Raw genomic sequence first — 23,725 nt, forward strand, 5'->3', positions numbered from 1 at the left:
AAACGCTGCCTTCTCTGGTGTTCCCGGGACGGCATGGGCAATCCTGTCTGCCATCTTGAATCAGGGATTTTTTTTTTTTTTTTTAGATTTATATTCTGCTTTTTGCAGCGCTTCAAAGTGGATTACATTCAGGTACTGTAGGTATTTCCCTATCCCCAGAGGGCTTACAATCTAAGTTTGTACCTGAGGCAATGGAGGGAAAGTGACTTGCCCAAGGTCACAAGTAGCAACAGCAGGATTTGAACCCTGGTCTCCTGGTTTATAGCCCACTGCTCTAACCACTAGGCTACTCCTCCACTCCACCTAGGGCATGCGCGCGCCAGGTCCTCTCTTATACATGTCATGGCGGGAGCCTTGGGGGTGTCCCCTCCGCATGATGTCACCCATCAGTGCAATTAAGTTATTCGGACTGAGCTTCCTACGAGTTAGCAAGGACTTCCTTCCTGCTGAATTCCACTCTACTTTGGAGATGCTTCGCTATTTGCTACACTGAACTGTGTTCCTGAACTCCGGGACTTGAACGCTATAGGTACCCGCTCCTCGGGGGCCTTGTCACATTCTGGCTATCCACTCCTCGGAGGGCCTTCCTGCCTGGAGGATCCATCTACTCACTCTTGGGACTCAGCCTTGTTCAGCCTTGTGAGTACACTTCTCGTTTGCTACCATCTTGCCTGCGGAACCTCTGGTGTACCCCGTGCCTCGGGCCACTACCGTGCTCGCCTCAGCTAACCATCATTTACACTTCGGAGTGAGTACCTTCATCTACCCAATTCTGCTGACCTCCTGCACCGTTCCTACCATCGACAGTTCAGATTCTCGGCATACCCCGCACTGCGGGCCCTACCGGATCTACTTTGCAAGGTGCATCATCTGGTCTCCAGTTGGTAGATACCTCCCTCCCCCTCCCATACATGTGTGTAAAGGGAAGGGCAGAGGATGTGGTGTAGGTAGGTATGATGTGTTCCCCAATCAATTTAAAAATGACATCTGTTCTTTTCTAATAGGGGCAAAATTTATTATGTAGCAAACCCAGTCCAAAGCTCAGGAGCAGGACTGGCAAAAGCACCCACTGGCCTCCAGACACAGACCTTCCTACTTCCAGCTCCATGAATTAATGGGAAACAGATCAAGGCCAGGAGAGCAGAGGCCCAACCGGGCTCAGCAGTGAATTGTGCAAAGGCGGAACTCTCGAGGCAGAGCCCTTGATGCAGGAGTCACTTTCAGACAGGCAGAAGGGACTCCCTACTGCAGCCAGTTGCTTGCGGTTGAACTAGGCCCCAGACAGTGGCGGGGTCAGAGCACAGTGGACTCAGTGGGTTGCAATTGCTGTATTAGTTGGCAATGGTCTTGAAGCTTCCTGCCCAGGCCATGGCTCTAGAAGCCAACATCAAAGGCCACTATGGACATGTTTGCTGTACAATGGAGCCAGACTAAGCATCACTAGATGGGAGATGAAATATTAATTCGGCAGACCAACACACAGGCAGCACTGCTGCTGAATAGTGGGCACATCCCACTCAATATAAAATCTCATAGCCTCTGCTACAGAGCTGGGGAGGAGGGAAGGAACAGTAAATCTTGGGATATGTCCCAGCTCAGCGCTGCAACTTTGCCTCTTCTCTTGGTGGTCCCCTGGAAGCTTGTTTGTGCCCCCCCGTTTGCGCACCCCTGCCTTAAGCATCAGAACAGACTGCACCATTGGCACATCAGGCTGTAGTGTTTTTGACACAGCTATTCATTTAATTTATTGCCTATTACCATGCATATGGAACTTTCTCAAGGGCAGAAGGAACCAATCTCCAGAACTCTTTCACCAGCAAAGTTACTGCAGTAAGGCATACACCTGGATACACCAGAAGATGTGCAAGGAGATTCCATCCTAGTATCTAAAGAAGGTGTTCCACCTTCCATGCCCGGCCTCAGGGCAAGTCAGCCCTTGGGCTAAGGTTTAAGGTTTAAGATTTATTGTCATTTATATACTGTTGTCTCAGCATAGCCTTCACAGCGGTTAACATTTCAATAAAATACATAAGTATACTAAAATAAATACAATAAAATATACTAATAATACAATAAAATAAAGTATACTAAAATAGATATTAAATAAGTAAAATACTAAAAGCACATATTTTCACGTAGATAAGCAGCTGAATTAGCCATGCTGTATGGGTATGTCCTCCATGCCACTAGGTGGCGGACCTCTCTAAGACTAGCAAAGTCTTTTTAGCTAGGTGTACTCCCTCCCTCCTATATCCTGACAGGATTACCTCAGGCTCCTCAGTCTAAATTTTTGCACGGAGCTCTTTACTTCTCCTCACTGTGCTTTAAAAAACATATATCTTTATCTAAAAAAAAAAAAAATTTTTTTAAATAACCCCTACCAAGAAGAAGAAGAAAGAAAAAAAAAACCCAAAGAAAAAAGGAAGGCAGAAACCTTCCTCATCAGGCTTGCCCTCACGAGATTGTTTAACATTTCAGGGCACCCCCTCCCAGCTGGTGTGCTACTTTTACTTTGTCTCCTCGGTCAACTCCCTGGTCTACCCGGGCGGGCACCGAGTAGAGATTGGGGGAGGGGCGCGCTTGACTGACGATTGCTCACCGGCCGGCAGCAGGAAAGAGCACCAAAATCCATACCACGGAGCAGGAGCATCAAAGAACGCACTGGCGTGCCAACTGATTGAGGTCAGCTTCGGCGTGCCGAGGCATTGATGAGCCAGCTGCTGAGCTGAGGACACCGGAGAGCAAACACATCGGCACCTGCGCTGGAGGGCCCGGCGCAACAACAACTCAGCCGGACGGCCCGGCGCATCGGCGAGTGAACCGGAAGTCCAGACACATCGGTGGGTGAGCCGGATGGCCCGACGCTGATGAGAAGGAGGCCCAGTGACACTGGAGACTAATCAGGAGGTTCATGCTACACTGAGATCCTGGGTGATGACTGTGGCAGTGTATGGTCAGGGCAGTCTCATTAGATCACAAGTGTGCTTCTATACATGGCTCAAAGCATGAGCCCAGAGTCTGTGCCCATCTAGTCTGCCCATCCACCCAATTCTCTTGAGGTTTCTCATTGAACTACCACAAAATAGCATGTAAGGTTCCTCCTTACATAACATACATAGTATTGTCAACAGAAAGACCAATGGTTTATCCAGTCTGCCCAGCAGGCTTCCCATGGCAGCAACTGCCACTCTGTGCAAGTTATCCTCATGCCAACACTAGCCGACGCAGATTCCACAGTTTTAATCCTGCTATTGACAGAGCTCTCTCTCTTACTTGGCCAAGGCGTGCAGATTTAATTGTAGGGATTGATAAGAGTCCTTTATTGGCCGATCTCAAATTTCTTTGCGGAGTATGCAGCTGTAACGCAGTATTCAGCCATTCGTTTTTTTCTGGCAGAGTTAGTGAAGACTTTCTTTACCGTTTTAGCAGCTAAAGATAAGGATGTGATGGTATAGTCAGGTTTGGAGCAACAGTCCACTTCAAAGTGGCCCTGCTATACTTTTAAAACATCATACTGTTCTGGGCTGACTGTGCACACTAGCAATCTGCCTGGGAGCTAATCTCACTGGCCTCTACAATGTGCATGCATCACTGGCCTCTACAGTGTGCATGCATCACCTGCATGCACACAACAGAGAATAAATAAAATCAGATAATATAGAAGAGTTGGTTGCAGATAATAACAATTACTACATATATATAAAGCTTACATTTTCTAAAGTATCAGTCTGTGCTATCATGTCCAGGAAGCTATCTCTCTCTCTTTAAGTATTATCACATCTTAGACAGTAAAATCTGCCAATTTGCTTGTGATAGGAGCAATGTTCCCTGCCACTGTGTTCTTTTATTGATTCCAAACACAGATGGGTGGCTTTCCCTCTCTCCCTTTTGTATCAGTTAATTATTTAATTTCCCATCTGGGAACTACTGGCACTACAGTTCTCAAATTCTTGCCTCTTTGTAAGCATTTTTTTTTTTTTTAGCATTTCGCAGTGCAAAATGGTAAATACGTTCACTTAGGGGCAAATTTTCAAAGACGCTCTGATTTTATAACATGCGAGCATCACTGTGCACATGTGTTAAAATCCGATATCGGCACGCGCACGGGGGGGGGGGGGATTTTTAACACACGTGCAGCAATGAGATCAGGCCTTTGCCCAGTTCCCTATCCATCTAACTAACCTTCCTCCCTTTTCCCCTGTCCACCTCAACCCCTAAACCCACCCTAACTAACCTATTTTTTTTGTTTCACAAATTACCTCTGTTCCGAGCAGAAGTAAATTGTGTGCACCAGCTGGCTGCCAGTGCACACGCTTCACCAGGACAATGCAAAATGGCACTGTCCCGGCCTGCCTCTGGCCCGCCCCTTTTCAATAACCCGCCACTTCTGCGCGTTCTCTCAGATATACATGTGGCCGGGTCACTATGAAAATGTATTTGATGCATGTGCGGCCTGGCCACACACGTATCTGCCGATATTGGTGCACACTGGCATTTGAAAATTCCCCTTTGGAGGTTGGCCTGTGGCCTTCAAAATAGTCTGTGTCTGGGTGACCTAATCTCTATATACATCCTCAACCAGAGAAGTCAGAAGTGATTCCATTAAACATGCCCCTTTTGGCAGTTTCAGTGGTACCAGATCCCACCTCTACTTCCTCAATAGCAGCAGCTTCCAGTTTGAAGTTGACAATGTGAGCTCCGCCAACTAAAAGTGACTCAGCAGGTCCATCCCAAATCTGGACCAAGGTTTTTATTTTAGGTGGGTTTTATTTTAAACATCACAGCAAGACAACAAAGAGTATTATCCACATTACAATATCAATCAAAATATGTGTACATTTAACAAAGAACAACACTCTTCAAGGTGCTATTCTAAATAGAGAGAGCAACAGTGATGCATCCTTCAGCAGTATATCTTTTAATCCCACCCCCCCCAAATTTCCTCCATCACTTTCCCCTACTCACATCACCCTTCTCACCAGCCCATGTTTAAACATCTTCTCCTCCCCCGTCTTGAAAGTACCATTAAATATGCCTTTTTCTCAGACTCTCCAAGAATTTTTTAACCTGTTCCCATTCCTTTTGTACCAACAGGAACTTCCCTCTGCATTTAACTGAAAGTGATTCCATCTCCATCCACCAACTTAACTCATCCAACCAGTTGGCGATAGATGGCGGGAGTACCTTATTCCACTATCATAAGATTACTCTTTTCCCCACTGTAATTAGCTTTTTTTTAGTATCTGGTGAGATGAATCCAGAACCATTTTGGAGCAACAGTCCACTTCAAAGTGGCCCACCTATACAAACACTCTTAACTTCTGTTTATTCGCTGCCTTACTGACTATTAAAAGCACAAACACACTAAATAATATACCCCAATAGTTTACTTCGCCCCAATACTTAAAAAAAACCCAAAACAATTCCCAAGCAAAACTTACTGATTCCTTTCAGCCACCAGCAAGGTGATCCTCTCCTCTCAGTGCTTCCACTGGATTGTGGGTTACTGAGCTCTAAGATTTGAAACAGCTCTGGAGATCTATTGAGAGCCACCTGAATACAGGTGGTCTATTCTAGCTCAATATTCATCCTACATTCAGATACACCACCCTATCAAAATAGGCTTTTGACAACTGCCAACAATGTTCAGCACATCGAAGCTGGTGTTTTTCTCTATCAGTTCCTTATTAAATCACGTGGCTCTATGATATCTAACTATTATGCCACTTTTAAAAGGAGGAATCAAATTTAAAGAATCCTGTAAAATCTCATACCATTTCAATATAGTGAAGTCAACATCAGTAATAATTACTTCATTAAGTGTAGGACCCAATCATCACGGAGGCACTCAACATCAATACTGTCCCTACTCTGAATTTTTTTGTCGAGAAGAAGTAATACGGTTGGGCATGTTAGGCATCTGTTTTGTCTGTTCTTTTTTTGTAGGGAAGGTTGGCACGTTCATCGTCGCTTAGAAGACCAGTTACTGGAGCTGTTCAGGTAATGTCTTTTTGTTCGTTTCTGTATTTACCTCCATTCTCTGCTTACAGTGTGTATAGGATGCCAAAGCAATGAAACACCCCCAAAGAAACCCTTACTAACATACCTGTTCAAACCTGGGATACTATATAAGATGCAAAATGAGTTCTGAGTACTCTATTACAAATAATATACTCAGTATATTTTGTTGTCTATGTAATAGGGGTCATAGGAAACTGTTTAGGATTGTATTGATTGTATTATGATAATTAAAATATTATTATCCATTCATTGAGAAATAGTGCATGGCTATTACTATTTTTATGAGGTTGATATTAAAAAGAGTTTATCTTTGTAACTTTTAAGTTACGCAGACGAAATTCAAGATTTTAAATTTCCTGTCGCACCTGTAGAAATAGATGTGGCATGATGATAACCTTATTAGTTATTTCCATACTATGCACAAACCCATAGTATCAGAATTTGAATTCCATGTGCCCTCTTAGCATGTGGAACTCTACTTCTGCTTCAGGGCTATAGTAAACTTGTAGCACAGTTATCCAGCACATCAGGGTCAGCATACTTGAAGTTTATGAAAGGGGACACAAATTTTCCCCCAGACAAAACATATCTCCCATCCATCTAAGCGTTCAGTGTCATTCTGGAATTTTCTAGTGATGCCAGAACAACACCGTAAGCCAAGCTGGTAGTAGGTAAGACACTATATTTCTGCTGGCTAGCCCAGGGCGGGGGAAGGGGACGAAAGAAGAGAGTCCAGAATGAGTTCTGCATTGGGCATGGGGAATCCAAGTATGAGTAATATGGTGCAGGGGTAGGGTGGGGGAGTTGTATCTGAGTTAATGGATCCTTTCCTTTTTCATCCTTCTACACCAGTCCAGACAAGAGTTATGTCCCCTTTCTAGTAGATGGAGACAGAGTTTTAAGACATTTTGCGACACCATCAGAACTTGTGTGTGATGCAGGATCAGTTAAAGCCAGTATTCTCTGCCTTCAGGAGATGGTAGGGTGCACTGATGGTACAGCAGGATTTTGAAGCTGGGTTTTCTTTCACTTTAGGGTTTGATTTTTGGTGATTTCATATTACAACTTTATCTGATTCTCTCCCAGCAGTCAGTGGGCCAGGCATCAGAAATTTCATTTTTTGCATTGTGAGCCATGATGTGCTAGCTCCCAGCCTCATAAGAGGCTAGGTTGAGTCTGGAGGGGAATCTCAGTAAGGAAAAAGGAAGATCCTCAGTCATTTTATGTCTTCCCTTTTTTACCTCCCCCCCCACCCCCCAACCTCTCTCTGTTTAAAAAAAAAAAATTATAGGAGAGCAACGGTAAGCTGAGGAAAGAGAATCCTTTTGGAGCAGGACTTCCATTGGTGAGTTGTCTGATCATTCGGGGGTGCCCTTCCTGCAGGCTTAATTTTCATACTCTTTAAATGAGAGAGAGATTCTTGTATTCAAGGCATTGCCAAATGTAACCACCAGTGTGTAGCCTGTGGTTGCAAGCATGTTGCTTGTCTCCAGTACAAGGAGAAAAGAGGGGGGGGAGGTTTTAAAGTCATCTTAACTTGCAAATATAGTGTAACGCAGTGGTCCCCAACCCTGTCCTGGGGGCCCACCAGCCAGCTGAGTTTTCAGGATATCCACAAGGAATATGCTTGAGAGAACATTTGCATGCACTGCCTCCATAACATGCAAATTATCTCTCATGCATATTCCTTGTGGATATCCTGAAAACCCGACTGGCTGGTGGGCCCCCAGGACAGGGTTGGGGACCACTGCGTTACACTATATTTGCAAGTTAAGATGACTTTAAAACCTCTCCCCCCCTCTTTTCTCCTTGTACTGGAGACAAGCAACATGCTTGCAACCACAGGCTACACACTGGTGGGCCCCCAGGACAGAGTTGGGGACCACTGGTGTAACGGACCCTATGATCACATCACCAGTAAGACCTGGATGACCCTTTTAAGTCAGTAAAAGTGCAGGTTAGTGTGAGTGGGAGGCACCATTCAAATGCAGCCTTTTCCTTTGTGGGCGCTAGAATGTCTAATCCCACGAGAGTCTATTTAGAAGCTCTCCAGAGAGAGCGCTTAGGAGGCAGTCCCTTTAGGTTTGCAACAAGTTAGGAGGTGTATAGGAGCTTTTGCCTTTATTATTTTTTTCAGACTCAGTCGGTGGAAGCAGGCTAACCCAACCTGGGGATACTGACCAAGGTCAGGAGGGTTTTCCTTCCAGTCTACTCACTAGCAGGTTGAAATATCCCTCTAGGTTGTTTTTCAGGCCTTTGAGATTTTTTTGTGGCAGGAGCCTTACTGGACACCTGGGCCTTTCTCAGGCATGGGGACTTAGGGAACCCTGTGTCTGGGATGCTACTTAACATATGCAGCATTGTACAAACACATAAGAGACAGTTCCTATATCGTTAACTTGGCCTAAATAGAAGGGATTAGGGGAAGGGAGGGACTCACTGGGGAGTATGATGGGGGATCAGGCTGTCTTTTCTTTTTAACAGTATTGGTGCCGCTTAACTGGCTGAAATAGATAATTAAGATTAAAGTTATCCAGGAACACATTCCCGGATAACTGATTAACTCTGCTCATGCCTTCATCTAGAGTTAGCCGAATAACTTAGTCAAATATCTTGGAATTAACTCAGTTTCACCCTGGACTGCCCCTGATATGTCCCCCAGTTATCAGGCTAAATTTTATCCAGATAATGACTAATCCAAATAGAGATCAATATTCAAAGTGCATTCAGGTCTTTTTAGCTGCATAAGTATAGCTTATGTTGTTAAGTAGCAGCCACTGAATATGCACCTATGTTCAGCGGCCGCTGCTTAGCCGCATAAGTCAGGTATACGGCTAAAATGTTATCCGCATAATTTGTGGGCCTGTAGTGGGTGGATCAGGGTGGAGCAAGTTAGCCCTACAATTTATGCGGCTACGTTAGACGATCCATAGAGCAGGTCTAAACTCATTTGGTTATAACTTATTTGGCTAAGCACGAATATATGCTTATATTTAGCAGCTTAGCCTTGATGCTGAATATACCTTGAAACTTAGCCAAATAAATTATATCCAGCTAAGTTACTTAAATGGCCAGCTTTGAATATTGACCTCATAATGTTTGGCTGGATAAATGCCAGCAATATTCAAACATCAGCACTTATCCAGATAACTCCGGATAACTCAAACGTTATCTGGATAAATACCTTTGAATATTGGCCCCAATAAGAATATAATTAGTTCAGGTCATGGAAAATACGTAGAAGTTGCAGAGGGCAATTTTCAAATTGCCCTTTCAATTCAGGTAGAATGGCCTGACTGAAAATTACCCTCCTCGTATGCAGCTAAAAGTGTGCATGGCTGTGTGAAAAAAGGGTGTGGGTATTCAGTCTGGGAAAGACAGTGGCGCATGTACTTTACATGTGGAGGAGTAGTGGTTAGAACAGCAGGCTACAAACTAGCAAAGCCAGGGTTCAAATGCCAGTGCCACTCCTTATGAATTTGGGCAGTCACTTCACCCTGCGTTGCCTCAGGTGCAAAGTTAGATTATAAACTCTTTGAGGACAAGGGAAGTACCTACAGTACTTGAATGTAATCCCTTTTGAAGTGGAATAAAAAAAAAAGGTTTAAATATACCTGCACTGTATTGTGCCCCTCCCACCGCTATCTGCAGAAACAGCAGTGGCAAAGGGCATAGTTCTTCTTCATCCAGTCGGACCAGTCCAGACCAGTGGATACCAACCAGCAGATGAAGACAGAGATCACCAGGCTCACTGATGTCGCTTCTTATATAACTCAGTGCTAACACCAGCCTGCCAATATTTTGTCTTCCATGCTGTGGATGATGGCCTGGTAGACTGAATAGCAAAATAAGGGGCTCTGGAGGTGACAGACTTTGCCTCCCTCTCTCACTAGAGCTAATCAGATCCAAAGGCTTCCATAGAAACATAGAAATGATGACAGAAAAGGACCAAATGATCCATCCAGTCTGCCCAGCAAACTTATGCCAGTATCTGCTGCACTATACAGGTTACCCTCATGCTTATCAGTTTTCCAGACCGTAAAATTCAGGGCCCTCGGATGCTGTTCGAATCTTATTTTCCCTAACTCCTGCCATGAAAGCAGAGAGCAGTGATGGAGCCACATCAAATGTATCAGGCTTAATGAATAAGGGTAGTAAAAGCCACATCAGCAAGTTACCTCCATGTTTATTTGTTTCCCAAACCATAAAAGTTGGGGCCCTCATTGGTTTCTCTGTGAATCCAGTACCTCTTTTCCCATTGTTGTTGAAGCAGAGAGCAATGATGGAGTTTCATTAAGCCTTGATACTGTTATTTGTTAAGGGTAGCAACTGCCACACCAGCAAGTTACCCCCATGCACTCTTTTCTTTAATTCCATCCTCTAGCCTTTAGGGATCCACAGTGTTTATCCCATGCCCCTTTGAATACCTTCACCACCTGTTTATCCCATGCCCCTTTGAATACCTTCACCACCTCCTCCAGAAGGGCATTCCAAGCATTCACCACCCTCTCCATGAAGAAACATTTCCTGAATATACGCTTATATTTAGCAGCCTATATTTAGCAGCATTCCTGACTTTGGTTTTGAATTGACCTCCCTGGAGTTTCATTTCATGACCTCTAGTTCTATTGATTTCTTTCCAATGGAAAAGGTTTGACAATTGTGCATCATTAAAACCTTTCATGTATCTTAAGGTCTATATAAGAAAATTATTATTTACCTGCTAATTTTCGTTCCTGTAGTACCATGGATCAGTCCAGACAGTGGGTTATGTCCCCAATTCAGCAGATGGAGTCAGCACAAGCTTTGAGGGGGTGTCACTCTATATACCACTACCCCCACTGCAGGAGTTCAGTATCGAGTATATCAAAGCCCGAGTAGAAAAACAGAACCCCTCATTGGATCAAGTTTAAAATGAACCGGCAACAAGAGCCGTGCAACTATAAGAACTAGAACTGCAAAGATCCTACCAACGGATAGGAAACTTTAGGAAATTTTAAAAACCCAGTAAGACAACTTGTAGAGAACTGCGAAAGCAGTAAAAGCTGAAGATGTGAGAAAAGAATATCCCCAGAAAGAGGAACTGAGCAGGCTGAGAACCCAGACGTGGTGGGCGTCTGGACTGATCCATGGTACTACAGGAACGAAAATTAGCAGGTAAATAATAATTTTCTTTTCCCTGTACGTACCTGGATCAGTCCAGACAGTGGGATGTGCCCAAGCTTCCCTAAATCGGGTGGGGGTCCTGCGAGGCCTGCTCGGAGAACCTGCTCGCCGAAGTGCCCAGAGGTTGGGGAGGCGAGATGTAGACGATAATGCCTGGAAAACGTATGTAACGATTTCCAGGTGGCTGCTCTACAGATTTCTTGAGAAGAGACCGAGCGAACCTCCGCCCAGGAGGCCGCCTGAGAACGTGTAGAGTGCGCGACGATGCCGGGTGGGGGAGTCCGCCCCACCCCACTGTAGGAAGCCGCAATACCAGCCTTCAGCCATCTGGCAATTGTCGTCTTCGAGGCCTGGGACCCCTTCTTAGGGCCGGACCAAAGGACGAAGAGATGGTCAGACGTCCGGAAATCATTCGTAGCCTCCAGGTAGATACGCAGAGTGCGCTTAACATCCAGGAGTCGGAGAGACTTCGGTTCAGACAACGCGAAAGACGGCAGTTCCACCGTCTGATTCACATGGAACGCCGACACTACCTTTGGAAGAAATGATGGAACGGTGCGGATGGAGACTCCAGAGTCGGAGAAACGCAGATAAGGTTCTCTACACAAGAGAGCCTGCAGTTCTGATACGCGACGAGCGGAACAGATGGCCACCAAAAACACTGCCTTAAGGGTTAGATCCTTAAGTGTAGCACTCCGCAGTGGCTCGAACGGTGGTCCCGACAGGGAGCGAAGCACAAGGTTGAGACTCCAGGAGGGACAAGGATCTCGCAACGGAGGCCGCAGATGTTTGACACCCTTGAGAAAACGAACAATGTCCGGGTGCTGTAGCAGAGAACCCCCATCGCGCAAGAGCGAACCAAGGGCAGCCACCTGAACCCGTAGGGAATTATAGGCGAGCCCCTTGTCCACCCCCGCTTGTAGGAATTGAAGGATCTGAGGAACAGAAGCCTTAGTTGGTCCCGTGTTCCGGCGAGAACACCACGTCTCGAACACCTTCCAGATGCGAACATAGGCTACCGACGTTGACGTCTTTCGCGAGCTCAACAGCGTTGACACTACCACCTCCTGGTAGCCCCGGCGCCGGAGCCGGCACCTCTCAAAAGCCAGGCCGCAAGACAGAAGAGTTCCGCCTGATCGAAAAATACCGGACCCTGATGCAAGAGGCGAGGGAGATGTCCCAGGCGGATGGGTCCGTCGAGCACCAGCTGTAGTAGATCCGCAAACCAGGGACGCCTGGGCCATTCTGGCGCGACTAAGATCACAGTCCCCTGATGAGCCTCTATTCTTCGGAGTATTCTGCCCACCAGTGACCACGGTGGGAATGCGTAGATGAGAAGGTGGGACGGCCACGGGAGCACGAGAGCATCTACTCCCTCCGCCCCTCGCTCTCTTCGGCGACTGAAGAAACGGGGAGCCTTGGCGTTTTGCGCGGACGCCATCAGATCCAGGTGGGGGGTCCCCCACCGATGGACAAGCAGTTGCATCGCCTCGTTGGATAGGGACCATTCTCTGGGATCCAGTAGTTGACGACTGAGGAAATCCGCCTGGACGTTGTCCACCCCTGCGATGTGCGAGGCCGCCAGGCGGACCAGATGCCGCTCTGCCCACTGCATCAACATGGCTGCCTCGAGCGCTACCTGCGGGCTGCGAGTGCCGCCTTGTCGGTTGATATAGGCCACTGTGGTCGCGTTGTCCGATAATATCCTGACCTCCCGGTTCCGAAGAAGTGGCAGGAAGTGACGCAGAGCTAGCCTGACCGCCCTGGTCTCCAGACGATTGATGGACCATTTCGCCTCCTCCTCGGACCACGTCCCCTGCGTGGCACTGCGGTCGCACACGGCTCCCCAGCCGACGAGACTGGCGTCGGTGGTGACTACCACCCAATTTGGCAGATCGAGGGACACGCCGCGAGCCAGATTCGCCGGGTCCAACCACCAGCTCAGACTGTTCCTGGCCAATTGCGGCAGAGGGAGAATCACCTGGTAGTCCTGCGAGAGCGGTTTCCAACGGGAGAGGAGAGCTCTCTGTAAAGGTCGGAGGCGCGCAAACGCCCAAGGGACCATGTCGATGGTGGAGCCCATCACCCCCAGGAGCTGCAGATAGTCCCAGGAGCACAGGCAAGAGAGAGACCCAGAGGGTAAGGAAATGGCAGCTCCCTAAAAATTGAAACTTTTTTTAGACTTTTTTTTTTTTTTTTTTAAAATACCAAAACTTGATCCAAAGCAACACAAATAGGCAGAGGCCAAAGTGAAAAACAAGTAAGAGAATCACAGGGAAAACCTATAGCAATGGGAGAATCCCAGGATACCCTACTCGCATCTGCTGGAGTCAGAAGATACTGAACTCCTGCAGAGGGGGTAGTGGTATATAGGGTGACGCCCCCTCAAAGCTTGTGCTGACTCCATCTGCTGGATTGGGGACATAACCCACTGTCTGGACTGATCCAGGTACGTACAGGGAACATATCTCCCTTGCACCTCTACTCTTCCAGGGTATACATATTCATATCATAAGAACATAAGAAAATGCCATACTGGGTCAGACCAAGGGTCCATCAAGCCCAGCATCCTGTTTCCAACAGTGGCCAATCCAGGCCATAAGAACCTGGCAAGTACCCAAAAACTAAGTCTATTCCATGTAACCATTGCTAATGGCAGTGGCTATTCTCTAAGTGAACTTAATAGCAGGTAATGGACTTCTCCTCCAAGAACTTATCCAATCCTTTTTTAAACACAGCTATATTAACTGCACTAACCACATCCTCTGGCAACAAATTCCAGAGTCTAATTGTGCGTTGAGTAAAAAATAACTTTCTCCGATTAGTTTTAAATGTACCCCATGCTAACTTCATGGAGTGCCCCATAGTCTTTCTACTATCCGAAAGAGTAAATAACCGATTCACATCTACCCGTTCTAGACCTCTCATGATTTTAAACTTTCTATCATATCCCCCCTCAGTCGTCTCTTCTCCAAGCTGAAAAGTCCTAACCTCTTTAGTCTTTCCTCATAGGAGAGTTGTTCCATTCCCCTTATCATTTTGGTAGCCCTTCTCTGTACCTTCTCCATCGCAATTATATCTTTTTTGAGATGCGGCGACCAGAATTGTACACAGTATTCAAGGTGCGGTCTCACCATGGAGCGATACAGAGGCATTATAACATTTTCCGTTTTATTCACCATTCCCTTTCTAATAATTCCCAACATTCTGTTTGCTTTTTTGACTGCCGCAGCACACTGTACCGACGATTTCAATGTGTTATCCACTATGACTCCTAGATCTCTTTCTTGGGTTATAGCACCTAATATGGAACCCAACATTGTGTAATTATAGCATGGGTTATTTTTCCCTATATGCATCACCTTGCACTTATCCACATTAAATTTCATCTGCCATTTGGATGCCCAATTTTCCAGTCTCACAAGGTCTTCCTGCAATTTAACACAATCTGCTTGTGATTTAACTACTCTGAACAATTTTGTGTTATCTGCAAATTTGATTATCTCACTCGTCGTATTTCTTTCCAGATCATTTATAAATATATTGAAAAGTAAGGGTCCCAATACAGATCCCTGAGGCACTCCACTGTCCACTCCCTTCCACTGAGAAAATTGCCCATTTAATCCTACTCTCTGTTTTCTGTCTTTTAGCCAGTTTGCAATCCACGAAAGGACATCGCCACTTATCCCATGACTTTTTACTTTTCCTAGAAGCCTCTCATGAGGAACTTTGTCAAACGCCTTCTGAAAATCCAAGTATACTATATCTACCGGTTCACCTTTATCCACATGTTTATTAACTCCTTCAAAAAAGTGAAGCAGATTTGTGAGGCAAGACTTGCCCTGGGTAAAGCCATGCTGACTTTGTTCCATTAAACCATGTCTTTCTATATGTTCTGTGATTTTGATGTTTAGAACACTTTCCACTATTTTTCCTGGCACTGAAGTCAGGCTAACCGGTCTGTAGTTTTCCGGATCGCCCCTGGAGCCCTTTTTAAATATTGGGGTTACATTTGCTATCCTCCAGTCTTCAGGTACAATGGATGATTTTAATGATAAGTTACAAATTTTACTAATAGGTCTGAAATTTCATTTTTTAGTTCCTTCAGAACTCTGGGGTGTATACCATCCGGTCCAGGTGATTTACTACTCTTCAGTTTGTCAATCAGGCCTACCACATCTTCTAGGTTCACCGTGATTTGATTCAGTCCATCTGAATCATTACCCATGAAAACCTTCTCCATTACGGGTACCTCCCCAACATCCTCTTCAGTAAACACCGAAGCAAAGAAATCATTTAATCTTTCCGCGATGGCCTTATCTTCTCTAAGTGCCCCTTTAACCCCTCGATCATCTAATGGTCCAACTGACTCCCTCACAGGCTTTCTGCTTCGGATATATTTTAAAAAGGTTTTACTGTGAGTTTTTGCCTCTACAGCCAACTTCTTTTCAAATTCTCTCTTAGCCTGTCTTATCAATGTCTTACATTTGACTTGCCAATGTTTATGCTTTACCCTATTTTCTTCTGTTGGATCCTTCTTCCAATTTTTGAATGAAGATCTTATGGCTAAAATAGCTTCTTTCACCTCCCCTTTTAACCATGCTGGTAATTGTTTTGCCTTCTTTCCACCTTTCTTAATGTGTGGAATACATCTGGACTGTGCTTCTAGAATGGTATTTTTTAACAATGACCACGCCTCTTGGACATTTTTTACTTTTGTAGCTGCTCCTTTCAGTTTTTTTCTAACAATTTTTCTCATTTTATCAAAGTTTCCCTTTTGAAAGTTTAGCACGAGAGCCTTGGATTTGCACACTGTTCCTTCTCCTGTCATTAAATCAAATTTGATCATATTGGGGCGGATTTTCATATTCCGCGAATAGGCCTACTTTTGTTTGCGCTCCAGGCGCAAACAAAAGTACGCTGGATTTTAGTAGATACGCGCGGAGCCGCGCATATCTGCTAAAAACCTGGATCAGCTTGCGCAAGGCTATCGATTTTGTATAGCCGGCGCACACCGAGCCGCGCAGCCTACCCCCGTTCCCTCCGAGGCCGCTCCGAAATCGGAGCGGCCTCGGAGGGAACTTCCTTTTGCCCTCCCCTCACCTTCCCCTCCCTTCCCCTACCTAACCCACCCACCCGGCCCTGTCTAAGCCCCCCTCTTACCTTTGTCGGGGGATTTACGCCTCCCGGAGAGAGGCGTAAATCCCCGCGCGTCAGCGGGCCTCCTGCGCGCCGGGATGCGACCTGGGGGCGGGTCCGGAGGGCGCGGCCACGCCCCCGGGCCACCCCAGGCCGTAGCCACGCCCCCGGACCGCTCCCGACACGCCCCGAAAACGCCGCGCGGTTTGGGCCCGCCCCCGACACGCCCCCTCCGAAAACCCCGGGACTTTACGCGAGTCCCGGGGCTCTGCGCGCGCCGGTAGGCCTATGTAAAATAGGCTTACCGGCGCGCAGGGCCCTGCTCGCCTAAATCCGCCCGGTTTTGGGCGGATTTAGGCGAGCAGGGCTCTGAAAATCCGCCCCATTATGATCACTATTGCCAAGCGGCCCCACCACAGTTACCTCTCTCACCAAGTCCTGTGCTCCACTGAGAAGTAGATCTAAAATTGCTCCCTCTCTCGTCCTTCAGCCTTTCCTTATAAGTCTTCCAATGCTGACCCCTCACCAATTTGGTTGCTCTTGTTTGCACCGCCTCTATCCTGTCTTTATCCTTTTAGAGATACGGGCACCAGTACTGAATAAAGTACTTCAGGTGAGGCCTCACCAAGGCCCTGTACAAGGGCATTATCACCTCTTTTTTTTCTTACTGGTTATTCCTCTCTCTATGCAGCCCAGCATTCTTCTGGCTTTAGCTATCGCCTTGTCACATTGCTTCGCCACCTTCAGATCATCAAATACTATCACACCAAGGTCTGTCTCCCAGTCCATGCGCATTAGTTTTTCACTGTCCATTACTTAAAGCTCTTTTGGATTGCCACACCCCAGATTACTCCTGGGGGAATTCTGCGCAAAACCATTTAAAATTCTGCGCACAAAAACTTAAAATTCTGCAAACTTTATATTGGTCAAAATAACATAATTTACATGACAGTCTAAGTAATTAAATTTTAAATTAATACAGAAAAAGTTATTACTTAGAGATGCAGAATTTTAAATATTTTGAACAGAATTTCCCTAGAAATTCACTGTAAGATGTTAAGCGCTATGCCATTTTTTTATGACGCTTATGGCCAGGGAGACAAGAACACTTAGATTTTTATTGAAAGCATAATTTTTTATTGAACAAGATAAATATTCTTGGGAGATGCTGATGAAATGTCTCTGACAAACAGAACACCAGCATCTCCTTGTATTCAGGAAGTGATCCTTCTTTTATAGATAACATTCCATATTGTACTGGGTTAAAGATTCTAGTGTGCGTGACTGCCTTAGAGAATAATTTACATTGGTTGTCATGTCAATAGCATGATAAGATCATCCCTAGCTACCCCTGAGTATTTCCCCAAGGTGGGGCCCATTTACCATCACTTTTTAGGTAGTCTTTTGTTCTGTTAGAATCTTGCTGGTCAGGATAATTAACACATCTGTGGCTGTGTTTATAGAAACCCCTGAGAAAGATTGCCTCTCTAGTGTCCGTATAGCTTGAAGTTCCCACCATTGGTTTCTGCTTTCTGTGACCCTATGATTAGTCATCACCATGGAGCCAACTTGACTGCCTGTCCAGATATCCTGGGAATTCTGCAAGTCATTCTCAATAAGTCATTTAGAGTTCATACAGCCAAGGCAGGCTAAGCAGAGAATTCTGTGCCAAGCACCAGAGGGGAGGACAGAACTGTATGCAGTGAATATGGCAAATGGGCTGAATGTGTAAGCTAACAACTAACCTTTTGTATGCATTGTGATCCCTCTAGATCCCCCCTAAAGTAAATGAGATTCATAGCTAGCCACGCACTCTCTAAGTAACAAATAATAGCAGTATAACTAACTTTCACTAGATATTCGTTAGCTTTATACTTGAGCTGTAAGGATACCTAAGTTATAAAAAGGACCTAACTTATAATAGCAAAACCACATTTCCCTGTATGTACCCGGATCAGTCCAAACTGTGGGTATCATTTATCAGGGCAGAGCCTACCCTGCATCCCTTCAGTATTTGTCTGTCTCCAGCAGATGCAGGCAGCTCACCCTGTGGTTCCCTTTCCTTCTTAGCCTTGCCATTGCCCTATGGGGGTTTTTTTCTTTCTCTCTTTGGCAAGTTCAAGCAAGTATTATATTTCTTAGCAATTAAAAAAAAAAAGAATGAATTGTTGATGTTCACAGAGATCTCTGTTTCTTTTAAGGAGACAGCTCTGTCTCCTTCGCTCTTGGGGGGCCTAGGGGGGCTTGCCCCTTGATTTCTCAGCCTAGGCTCTCTTCCCGGTGACCTTTGTGTTTGGGGCGATACTGGTGGTTCAGTCACTCCCCCTCAGTAGCTGCCTTGGCCTCGGGTGTGTTGACAGGGACGTTCATTCCCCTGTAATTTAAAAAAAAAAGGAAAAAAAAGTGTACATTAAAAATTTCTAAGGCATCATTATTTTCCCTCTGTTTTTGGGGTCAGAGTAGGGAGCGAGCAGGGTTCGATCGCGTGCACTCGCTCCCAGGGGCAGCACAGCTCAGCTGTTCTCTGCCTCGTGGCAGCTCCTTATTCTTTGTTTTGCCACATTCTAACCTTTGTTCTCCCGCGATGGGCTCTGTTCCAGGTGCCTGCCAGGTGGGGAAGGCCCCTCCTCAGCAGTGCTCAAGCTGGCCACCCGGGGGCGGTCTTCTCGATGCATGGCCAGGCCGTTCCCAACTCGGCAAACCGCGGGAACGGTGGATTTTTTGGGTATCAGTGCAGCTCCCGATTCGGGGCTGCAGGAGGGAGAGGAGCCAGATTCTCATGTCCCCACCCCCCCCAATTTAAGCCCTGTGTGTCCTCAGGAAGAGGTCCCTGACCCTCCTTCCCCTCCCCCCCTCCGGCAAATCCAGACTACGTTTTTCTTCTGATTTTGTGCTATTATTGTACAAATCTTATTTGGCAAGCCTACAAGAGGAGGAGGAAACCCCCCCCAGGTCCTCCTCCTGCTAAGATCCCACGGATGCCCACCCCGCTGTCTCCTGCGGCGCTGGATGCGCAAGGCTCCGTTAGAGTTCGGGTAGTGCCGGGGGTGTGTCCCCCCCCCCCCCGGATCCGCCTCAGCCACCCACGGCTCCAGACCCGGATCTGGATGCGGATTTGCTGATGCCAGCCCCCCCTCTTGAGGGGGATGACCCACGAGTCCTCCGTTTGTTTCAAAGAGAAGAGCTGAAGCCGCTCATTCCATTTATCCTACAGGAGCTGGGGATTGAAGTTTCACAGGAGGATACAGTTACGGCCGCGATGCCAGCTCATGTGGACCCGATCCTGGCAGGACTCAGGGTGCCTCCACGCACTTTCCCTTTCCATCCCATGCACAAGCTGCTGCTCCTTCGGGAATAGGAAGCTCCCGAGACAGGGCTCCATGTGGGTAGAGCAATGGACAGGCTCTATCCTCTTCCCAAGGAATGCCTAGAGATGCTTAAAATTCCCAAGGTGGATTCTTCCGTATCCGCTGTCACCAAACATACCATTATTCCGGTGGTGGGAGCTACAGCTTTGAAAGATGTCCAGGACCGCAAACTCAAATTTTATCGCAAGTTCATCTTCGAAGTCTTGGCCTTAGGGATCCGGGCGATGATCAGCAGTCTCATGCAGCAGGCAAGTCTTAGGTGGGTCCAACAATTACTCAGCACCCAGGACCTCCCATCTGCAGAGGTGGAACAAGCTGAACGACTGGAGGGCGCTGTGGCGTATGGAGCGAATGCTGTCTACGACTTACTCCGCGTACAGGCCAAAGCGATGGTCTCAGCAGTGTCGGCCAGACATCTCCTCTGGCTGCGCAATTGGTCGGCGGATTCTTCTTCCAAGTCTCAGTTGGGCACACTTCCTTTCAAGGGTAAGTTGCTCTTTGGCAAGGACCTAGAATAGCTTATTAAATCCTTGGGTGAGAACAAGATCCATAAGCTGCTGGAGGACCGTCCTAAACAGTCTAAGTCCTTCTTCCCTACGCGTTCCCGCTTCAGAGGCCAGTGGTGGTACAACAACAGGGCACGGGGTTCCTTCCCGAGGGGATCCACCTCCAGGTCCCAGTCCTGGTCTCGTTCCTTTTGGGGCTGTCGTGCCTTCCGAGATGGTAACCCACAACATTTGACCGCAAAGTCCGCTCCCCAGTGAGATCCGGCTAGCCCATTCCTCTGTTCAGACTCAGGTGGACGTCTCTTCCTATTTTTCGAGGAATGGGCCAAAATCACGTCGGATCAGTGGGCCCTCGAGGTGATAGAGAAAGGCTACGCATTAGGGTTTGCTCGGGATCTACCGGATCTTTACCTAGTCTCTCCCTGCGGACGCCAAAAGCGGCCTGTCATCTGCCAGACCCTCGTCAGACTACAGGAGGTGGGAGCCATAGTCCCAGTCTCGGTGGAGGAACAAGGCGCCGGCCAGTATTCCATCTACTTCGCCATGCTCAAAAAGGACAATTCCTTCCACCCAATATTGGATCTCAAGAGAGCCAACCGGGCCTCAGGGTGCCCCATTTTCGAAAGGAAACCCTGAGGGCTGTGATAGCACTGGTTTGTGCAGGCGAATATCTGGTCTCGCTCGACTTGATGGAAGCTTACCTACACATACGATGCAATCACCAGAAGTATCTCCGCTTCAACATCCTGGGACAGCACTTCCAGTTCTGAGCGCTTCCGTTCAGCCTCGCCACTGCGCCATGCACGTTTACCAAGGTCATGGTGGTCATGGCGGCCGCTCTCCGCCAGGGAGAAGTCCTAATCCATCCTTATCTGGATGATTGGCTCGTTTGTGCCAAATTGGAAACTCTCTGCAGGATAGCAGTCGACAGAGTCCTAGCTCTCCTCACCTCCCTAGGGTGGATAATCTGTTTTTCCAAGAGCAATCTCCAGCCTTCCCAGGTCCTGGAATTTCTGGGAACATGCTTCGATACCCGAGTCGGCAAGGTGTTCCTACCGGAAGCTCGAACGCTCAAACTCACAGTGCACGTGCACACCTTTCTCTCGCTCCCGATCCCCACAGCGTGGGACTATCTTCAGGTCCTGGGGTCCATGGCGTCCAAGATTGACCTGGTCCCTTGGGCTGCGCATATGCGACCATTACAAAAAGCTTTGCTATCCTGCTGGAAGCCGGTGTCGGAACAGTTCCAGACTGTTCTCCCGCTATCCAACTCTACCATCGCTGACATACAGTGGTGGCTATCGCTACCACACCTTCGAAAGGGAATGTCCTTGCAGACTCTTCTGTGGATTGTAGTCACGACGGATGCCAGCCTTTCCGGTTGGGGAGCGGTGTGTCAGTCCCAAGCTACTCAAGGGTTCTGGTCCCCAGATTAATCCTGCTGGCACATCAATCAGCTGAAGGCCTGAGCGGTCCGCCTGGCTCTCAAAGTCTTACTTCCTCTGATCCATCACAAAGCGGTGCGAGTACTCTCGGACAACTTCACTACGGTTGCCTATATCAATTGGCAGGGGGCACTAGGAGTTGTCTGGTGGCCCTAGAAGCTAGCAAGCTCTTCATCTGGGCAGAACGGCACCTGGATCGCTTAGCCGCCTCCCACATTATTTATTTATTTATTTATTTATTTATTTAGGGCTTTTATATACCGACATTCATGATACCAATCATATCGTATCGGTTTACAGGAAACAATGGTGCAATAACAATAACAATAACATTAACATCAACATGAACAATAGGTGAAGAGAGAGCAATAGGTGAAGAGAGAGCAAGGTGATCAAAAGTTACAATAAAACAGGGGCACTTGAACTGGGAGGAGGATATAAGCAATGCACATAACCAGAAAAGTGAAGGAAGCCAGGAAAATAGAGGAAAACCAAGAACCAGCAGAAGGACTCAAACTATGTTGTGCATACATAATGTGGGACAAGTTATAACAGTGTTGCAAAGCATAAGACATGTTCTGGTCGTAGGCAGAAGTGGGCCTATAGGTGAACATAAGTGTCACACTACCAGAGCACATCTGTGAGAGGTTGTGAATAAACTCTAGGTAAATAAACGAATAGGTAGTGTTACAGGAAGAAATGCTCAAAAAGGTATATAGGGAAAAATAGAAGGGGCTAACTAAACTCGGTATATTGGGTATGGTTAGGAGCAGGGGGACTGGAATATGATAGACCAACAATGTGAGTACTATAAATGTAGGCTGCAGGAGAAGAAATAATTGATATCTTTCCCCTTAGTATACTGTAAGCAACCTTGTAAGTAGTTTTAGGGGGTCATTTATCAAAATGCGCTAAGGCTTTTTCGCATGCATTAAGGGCTTAGCGCATGCGAAAAGCTCCGTTAACGCATGCGATAGGCCCTTAACGCATGCGAAAACGTGTTTACCGCATGCGATAGCACCATATCTTATGGTGCGATGCAAATATGGAAAATAGGAGGAGTTAGAGGCGGGGAGTGGGCTGGGTTTGCCTAACTGCGAAGAGCTATTGCACAGACTTAACGCCGATTTTAACAACACCTTTTTGAATTGCGTTAGGCTGTGCGATAGCTGCTGTGACCGGGCGTTAAGGTTTTATCGCCTTGCGCGATGTCTCCCGCAAGGCCTATTTAGATGAATTGAAGCTCCCAGAGCGTCCACCTAGCCTTTGGGGAGAGAGAGGGAGAGAGAGAGAGAGACTGGCCATGAGAGAGGGTTAGGTATCAGTGTACGGGGTTAGGGGCCCCTTTGACATTCAATGTTAGATGTACGAACAGAACAGTGGTCTCTTGTGAACATTTGATTTTGCATAGGCCGCCGGTGCGCAGAAAGCCCCGGGACGCGCATAAGTCCCGTAGCTTCGTAAAAGGGGCGGGAGGGGGCATGTCCAGGGGTGTGGCGACAGTTCGGGGGTGGGCCGGGAGGGCGGTCCCGAGTCCCCCAGCACTGCGGCCTGTGCCGGGGAATGCCGAGGCAGCGCACGCAAGTTGCGCCTGCTTCAAGCACAACAAAGGTAGGGGGGGATTTAGATAGGGCTGGGGGGTGGGGTAGATAGGGGAAGGGAGGGGAAGGTGGGGAGACGCGGAACGGAGGCAGGCTGCACGGCTCGGCGTGTGCAGGCTGCCGATTTTGCACAGCCTTGCGCGCGCCGACCCCGGATTTTATAAGATATGCGCGGCTACGCACGTATCTTATAAAATCCGGCGTACTTATTTAAGATCTACCTCTTTATGTACTAAACGCTGGTATCCACAGTCTGCAAAAGTTTAGCAAACCCAATAATCCTTAGCTGTTGTACAGTTTGGGGAAGTGCCACTGCTGGAAATACAGCAGGAACTACTGCTGGCAATGGAGTAACGGAGTTCTGACTAACTTAGGTAGTCTGGGAGTTTCCTCTCCTGAGCAGTAACATATATTGGAATTAAAGGTGGAGAATCTAACTGAAATGGTTTATAACCTGGAGCAACATCATGTGGATCAAC

At 47.1% G+C, this 23,725-nt stretch overlaps 1 protein-coding gene across 1 annotated transcript in view; it reads left to right on the forward strand.

The window, feature by feature from the left end:
• The window catches only part of LOC115092047 (intraflagellar transport protein 88 homolog), a 353,514-nt gene that overhangs the window by 41,824 nt on the left and 287,965 nt on the right, over positions 1 to 23,725 (forward strand). Inside the window, exons 5-6 of the mRNA XM_029602513.1 lie at positions 5,947 to 6,000; positions 7,313 to 7,366. Coding sequence (XP_029458373.1) covers positions 5,947 to 6,000; positions 7,313 to 7,366 — 108 coding nt within the window. The remainder of the gene's footprint in view (positions 1 to 5,946; positions 6,001 to 7,312; positions 7,367 to 23,725) is intronic.

Source organism: Rhinatrema bivittatum, chromosome 5, assembly GCF_901001135.1.
Source record: "Rhinatrema bivittatum chromosome 5, aRhiBiv1.1, whole genome shotgun sequence".
In the NCBI taxonomy this organism is placed as follows: domain Eukaryota; kingdom Metazoa; phylum Chordata; class Amphibia; order Gymnophiona; family Rhinatrematidae; genus Rhinatrema; species Rhinatrema bivittatum.